The sequence below is a fragment of the Oryzias melastigma genome, linkage group LG12 (genome assembly GCF_002922805.2).
Source record: "Oryzias melastigma strain HK-1 linkage group LG12, ASM292280v2, whole genome shotgun sequence".
Taxonomy (NCBI): Eukaryota; Metazoa; Chordata; class Actinopteri; order Beloniformes; family Adrianichthyidae; genus Oryzias; species Oryzias melastigma.
The window spans coordinates 25,267,307-25,274,618 of record NC_050523.1 but is presented as its reverse complement, the minus strand read 5'-3'; the positions used below and the strand labels follow the sequence as shown (position 1 = coordinate 25,274,618).

The following is a 7,312-nucleotide window of genomic DNA, read 5'->3' as shown; positions in this document are numbered from 1 at the left end:
ATAATTATCATCCTTTGAGACGCTCCTTCAGAGGTACATAGGGGTGCACGTTGCCAGACTTTTGTGGCATCAATGTTTCTGGCAGATACTTGAATTATTTCATCCTTACTATGTTAACAACAGTTTTGCACTAAGCCATGGTGCTTCTGATCATATTTACTATTGTTAACACTGAATTTGACATAATTCAGATTCAATTGGTGTCAATGCTTGTCAAAGACATAGTATTACTGATTTCAGAAATGTTGCACAAGTGTCTTTAATTTGTTGTACAAAATAAAACACAAGTTGTTTATCATTATGTTCAGTCTAAAAACAAAAGGATTTATTTTCCCCAAAAATTTGCTCTTTAAATTGTGAAGGGTTAGAGGTTTTTTTTTTTTTAAAGCAATTATCACGATATCATGGATATCGTGAGCCGTTTATCACAACATATCGTGAGGTACACAGTGATTCCCGGCTCTACTGTATGCTGTGTTCCATGTGACAGTGAAAAGAGTAAAAGTGGACTCAACTGAACACAAAATGATTGATTAAAAAAAAAAAAAAAAAAATCAATAAGTTTGACAGAATAAGAGGCGTCGATCTTTAGATTTAGTTGTGATTTGAAAGCTTCACCTGCACATTTGAATTCATTTGAGTTTCAGTTGGGAATCTTTAGAAAAATGCATCTTTGCTTTGCCATAAAGGCTGAAGAAGAGCTTAGATACAATGACATGATAGATGCTAACACACCCTCAGAATTAACACCCAAAAGCCTTCAGGTTCAAACAGTGCTGTTCCACAGTTATTCCAGCAGATGGCACTGTTTAATCCCTGGCATAGATTTTGGTTTCCCTCTAATCAAGTGGGATCTACTTCTCATAAAAATCAGCCTTAATCTTCTTTAGCTGAATTTCACAGATAAACAGAGCACATGGTCGGCCTCACCCACCCTGTCAGAACCTGTGTCCCAGTCCCGTGAGGCCAGGGACTCCAGGGACCCGCGGTAGTGGTTCAACCCCAGCCGGGTGGTTTCCCATCTGGCCAGCCTGGGGCTGTTTTCCCCGGCTGACCCGCGGCCTCCATCCACATCCCTGCCGCTTACCCCATTGATTCCCGGTTCGTTGTTCGTGTACGTATGAAACTTTGAGCTCTCGCTGCTCGACGCGGCTCGGGGTGTGGAGAGGTCGTCCTCTGACGGGCTGTCTGGGTGTCTGTTCTGATCCAATTCTGGCTCCTGGAGGACAAAGAAGAACAACCGTAACAATCTGGCAGAAGCTCAGAATTAGGACACACCTGCAAAAACAGAGAACATGGTTGGAAGAAGGAGAGAGTGAGCGGTGTTGCTAAAGAAACCATCTTAAATCCTTTTGTCAGACAAGCTGAGGAGCAAATGCAAAAAATGACACAAAACAATAAATTTAATCTAGATTTACTGTAGATTCAAACCAACGCCTCTCCGAAGATTCAATGGATTGACAACAGAAAGCTCATGAAAGGCAAACAACCTCTAGTGTCCAACTTTAGTCAAACACAAGTTGAGGAGAACATCTGCTGCAAATGCTTTTGAAGACATTCAGTTGTGTTTGTTGTTGAGCACAAAGTCTTTGTAATTTATTGACACCCTGCAAAAGTGACAGGAATGGAGTCAATTACCTCCATAATTCTACAGCAGGGGTGTCAACCTGAACTACACAGGAGGTCAGAATCCAAAACACCTCAAGTTGTGGGCTGAATGGGAGAATACATGTAATGAAGACTCTAAAACTACATTTTTAAAACTTAAAAAAACATTACTATGAATAAAAACAGCAGGAATATTATTCCAATCAACTTAATCAACTTAAACCTTAAATAACTTTCAATATTTTACTCTCCATGAAAATGTATTTTGTCAAAATTATACAAGTTAGAAATAAACGCAAGATAACATCGGGTCATTAATAACAATAAAAAAAAAAGATCTGGAGGGCCGGATAGAATTACCCGGAGGGCCGGATCCGGCCCTCTGGCCTTGACTTTGACACATGCTCTAAAGCTTCTTTATTGTCCGATAATTACCTGAAAGATCCTCTCACTCAACACACTCTCACCTGGAAGAGCATTGGTGCACATGACCAACTTACAAACAAGACATCACAGACCGAGAATCAAAGTTCTGCATTTGTTAGATCTGTCAGTGAGCGTGAGGCTTTTGATTAGTTTCATTCAGGGGTGCGTGCTTCAATGCTGTGCCTTGGTTTCATGCTTTCGTGTCAGCAAGCGTGTTTAGTGCAACATCATGCATGGAAATGTTGAACAAACCCTTGATGCCAAGTTGACGCAACATCTTCAAGCAGAAAGAGTGCAGAAGTGTTTCATTCATGCAAGGGCGTCAGGCTAGGGCATCAGGATTTCCTTTGTTCTCCATGTCTTACCGATCCCATGCCAGAGTCAGCCAATGAATCTCTACCAGAGTCTGCTGCCTCTGATTTGCTTCTTGGTTCTGGAGCAGAGTTTGGGGCGACACCCTCAACGGGAGGCTTGATTCTTGCAGGAACCGGACTAGCTTTAGAGGCTTTCTTTGTCAGTTCCAACCCATTCTGAGTGGTTTCTCTAAATGGAGTCAAGACGATGCTGGGAACAGGGGTGGCCTCTTGTCCAGCTCTCTTTACCATGGGGGGACTGGACGTAGACTTGGGAGAGTTGAGAGGTTCTATGGAGGCGGTCTTTAGAACTTTTTCAGGTCCCAAACAAAAGCTCTGTTGCATACTGTAAGCTGGGACGGTGTCTCGACCAGAGAACCTGGTGATCAGGTCTTTGACGCTGCCGGCTCGCAGCAGCTTTGATTGATTGGTCAGGCCAACTATTGGCCTCATTAGAGAGGCGCTCCAGGCCTTCTCTGCCTCGCCTTCCTTGTTGCTCAGGTGAGAACTAAGTGGTGACTTTGAAGAGAAATCCAGAGTGTGCTGAAAGAGTTGAACACAGTTAAAAATGCCAAAGATATCGTTATGCAGGAGTCTGAGCGACAAACATGGCAGTAAAATATGTCTGATGTGACAAAATAAATCAAAATCTGAGTCAACCTTTGTTGATCAGTAATATAGAAGCATGGAGCATCCAAAAAAACAATTGTTCCCGTTGGAAAGTACGGAAGCGGAAGCTTGTTATAACAAGATAATATTTAGTCATAGCAGAAAACAAAGTTTGTTTTCTCAAGATAACGAAATTATAACTCGTTATAACGAAATAAAGTTTGTTTTTTCGAAACAACAAGACAATATATTGTGATAACAAGAAAACGAAATGACAACTTGTTATAACCAAAAAACAAAAAATAAAACAACAAAAAAAGTTTGTTTTGTCAAGAAAACAAGATAAGAAATCCTTACAACGAGAAAACAATTTTTTTTTTTCTTGAGAAAACAAAATAATAACTTGTCATAACAATCAGCCTGTTTGTTCGGGGTTTTAGGGAGTTAAAAGGAGAAGACTGGTGAATGAGATGAAATTTAAGACGTTTAAAGAGCATAGATCGGTGAATAAATAAAAAATGCACTAACAAACTTCATTTTCTCGTTATAACAAGATAGTGTATCTCGATATAACGAGAAAACAATTTTTTTTTAAAAGTAGGGCAGTAGGTGTATATAATGATTATAATTGTTGACATGAATGCCTAAATGTCAAAGGTAGAGCATAAGGATGACACGAGAATATTTTAATAATGTAGTCAAAATGGAAACGTTTTTCTCTCTTTGAAAAAGGACACATTTTGACAGCATAGACATGACTAACTACAAAGAGCAGAAACGTTAATAATAATTCATTTATTCTCAATGATAGTATATCCTAATCCTATCCCAGTCGTGTTGACGGTTGAAAAGTTATGATATCTTAGATAATGTGTTTTATTTAGGCGTCACCTGTGACATCTCATGTGTTAAAGGGTTAAAACAAAGATTGAAGGTTGCCTGAATTTAAACTGACCATACTGACAGATTGTTGTGTTGTGCTGGTTGTGTTCAAGTTTTTTTGCAAATCGTTTTACAGAAAAATGTCTAGAGTTGTCTTATTCTTCTTATTCTCTTATTCTTAGCCATATCACAAAATGACCAGAAAACAGACCAGACTAGTACTCTATATCTAAAACCAACTAAAACCACTTGCTTTTCTGGTCGATTAGAATTGGGGAATCAACCTTTTTTGTGCTTTTCTTATGAATGTGAATGTGAAAATCAGATATTTCTGACAACTGCTGGAAATCCAGTGGGATTTATAAAGGAATGCCGTCTCCAGCTTTTCTCAGTTTCAACTGCTGAAACAGACAACAGCTCTGCTTCAGAAAAGATCTTAAAGAACTGCTGGCTGCCAGCTACTTTTGACTTTAAACATCACTTATTCTGCCATAGTAATGCTGAGCGGTTTCGAGCTGTGAAGTCGGGACAACGTTCAGAAATAATATTTTCTACAGCATCAACAAGCTAGCCAGTAAGAGTTCATAATGTTTGGGGGTGCCTAAACGTATGTAAAGTTTTATATTGCCTTCATGGTCTCTGCATTTGTCAAAATAAAAGTTGAGTTCGAGTTTTTAGACATTTCGTTGCTAGTTTTAGCAAACTAGATAACAGTTGGTTTGCACAAAATCGTTGATCAAAGTCTATCAACTCTTTTTACTCCCTTTCTTTGAGGATAGCAGCACATCCGTGATGTTGTTCCTAATATCCTGCAGCATGAAGTTGCTGTTGACTGATGAAATGCATTCATAATGACATGTTTGTGTGTTCCTATCCCGACATAAATCCCTCTTGAGAAACTTCAACATCTGCTCACTCGCGAAAAAATCCCCCACGCACCCCCAGAGCACGCCGTGCCACTTTCTCACAGAGGAATGAAACACAGGTAAACATGATAGATAACCAAACAATTCAAAAATCACTTCACTCATAAAGAAAGAAAAGCAGAAAAAAGAAAGCAATGACCCAAGAATTCTTTCTGCTTTTGCCAAAAAACCTCTTGAATAAATCCAACTTTAATTAACAGTCATACCAAAAGGGCTGATGCCACTCAGAGAAATGAAGTGGCCAAGGTCCAGGGGTTTAATCTTTCAGGCTCCAGGGTCCAGAGCACCGAGTGGCCTTAATCCAGGGACTCGCCTGGCTGCCTCCCCATGGGATGCCGAGCTGAGGCTGGGGTGGGACGGGAGCCCAAGCTTAGGAGGGCAGAGAGGAAGGGTGGATGTGTGGGATCATTGCTAATCACTGTGGTATTAAAATGTTTACAGGTCATGGTGGGATTAGCGGCGGAGCTGATAATTTTAATGTTATTATTTGTGCCTAAAAGCTTAGCTAGCACACTCTGGGTGGAGGGACAGGAGCGGCGCAGCTGCTCCTGATACACGTCCTCATATTCCAAACTTCACCAGGAAAACGGAGAGGAGACACAGCAGGAGGATCGCAACGCGTGATGCAACTAGTCAATTTCACCTGACAATCCACAGCGATTTACAGCGTTCTTTTATAATGTACAACATTAGCAAAGATTTCCAAGGAAACAGCATTTTGAGGTCCATCACTTTCATTTTACAGTCATAGGAGAACGACATGACCACAGTTTATGACACTGATGCACCATGGGATGTGGAAGATGAAGTGCTGAGAATTTAACTAAAGCGATGCTGGTTCTTTTTTTCCACGGGTCCCTGTGCTGGATGCGGCTGGTTTTGGATCAGGTGTGTTCATTCAGTCAGAACCTGGAATCACCTGATCAGTAAAGACCACTGCACAGGTCGGCTGCAAAAGACACAGGGTGGAATATGGCGTGATGCCTCCAGAAAATTTTTGTGGGTGGGTGCCAAGCCAGCATGGCCAGATGGGCCCCATACGGTGTAAAAGAGGGCAGAAAATGTGGGCCACAAATGGGTTTGTCCACAGTTTCTGTGGTGGCCACACCTGTGCTTGCCCACACTGGCTTAAGTGGAGTCTCAGTGGGTTGGCTCACTATGCTAGCTCCACGCTGTGGACAGCGAAGCTTTCTAGATTGCTACAGCAGAGCTCGCTAGCTCAATACAGCAGAATTTTAATGCTAGCTGGATACAGCGGAGCTTGCTTGCACACTATGGCAGAGCTCGCTATCTCAATACAGCAGAACTTGCTAGTTTGATTTAGTGGAGCTCACTAGCTTGATACAACAGGGCTTGCAACACTGGAGCTCACTAGCATGCTGCGCCATCCACAGTCTGGCTAGCATAGTGAGCCAACCCACTGGGTGCCCAATTAAGCAAATGTGGGCAAACCCATTCAGGGCCCACATTTTTGCCTACTTTTAGACCATATGGGGCCCGCTTGATGGATGGATTGGCATTTATTTTATGTGAAACTGCTTTTTTTTTGTTAAAGAAATATTTTTTCATGAATTATTATTGTACATGTTAAAAAATGAGAAAATATATATACATTAATTTTAAAAACAAATAATACATATACATATAAATAAAAATGGAATGAATATCACTACTGTTTCCCCAAATTAGATTCACGCAGGACTAGTTCACACATGAAACCAATGTTTCCGTTTTTTAACATTTAGACAAATGTGAGTGGCCAAAAGTCAAGTCAAAAGTCAATTGTAAACAAAACACATTTATTTATGAGGTTCTTCATCAATAAAGTTGCTGGAAAGTTACATTGTTTTTGAGGTTTGAAGTTTTTCAAACCGGTCCAACACCAACCAAAATCTGCTTCACATCTGAATGTTTTCCAAACAATCTGATGCCACTTTCAATGATAAACCCTTGTTACTCAGACCTACATTTATTCCATTAACCTTTAATCATGAGTGATTAAACAGTCCACTGACAGACTAACCACACAATAATCTGATGAAGAGGTCAGAGATTACTGGCAGCAGCGTGGGAGCGTCAGTTGAAGACGCTACCCCCATGGTCCACTCAGACCCACGGAGCAGATTGTGCGCATCTGCTTTATGAGGACCTTTTTCAAAGATATCATTGTAGTTGTCTATCATTTGTCCACCTGATTGAAATTCAATGCTGATGGTTTTTAAACAATAAGATACAGTTCCTCTAAGACAGGAGCCCATGTCTCATGCACTCTAGCAGTGGAGAACCCCTGCTTTCCACTGGAACGCCCAAACACACAAATGAATTGGACGAATGCATGACAAGCTTTAAAACAATGACATAAAATCACACGGAGCAGATGGAAATTAGCAGAACCATGTCATCAACCCAGTGGTAAAACAAAGGAGGGAAACAAGCTGCTTTAATGCTTCAGGGCCGTCTATGACCAGGTTTCAGGTGGTCCATCCATCCATCCATCCATCCATCCAT

General features: G+C 40.9%; 1 protein-coding gene across 5 annotated transcripts in view; it reads right to left on the bottom strand.

Moving 5' to 3' along the window:
* LOC112144178 (cingulin-like protein 1) overlaps window positions 1-7,312 on the bottom strand; it is a 51,746-nt gene that overhangs the window by 16,130 nt on the left and 28,304 nt on the right. For 3 of the 5 annotated variants that reach the window (XM_024268526.2, XM_036214507.1, XM_036214506.1), the window contains 2 exons: window positions 2,400-2,930; window positions 935-1,219 (listed from right to left, as the gene is read on the bottom strand). In XM_024268526.2, the coding sequence (XP_024124294.1) occupies window positions 935-1,219; window positions 2,400-2,930 (816 nt within the window). The remainder of the gene's footprint in view (window positions 1-934; window positions 1,220-2,399; window positions 2,931-7,312) is intronic. The other 2 variants (XM_024268529.2, XM_036214508.1) reach the window with 2 other exon arrangements.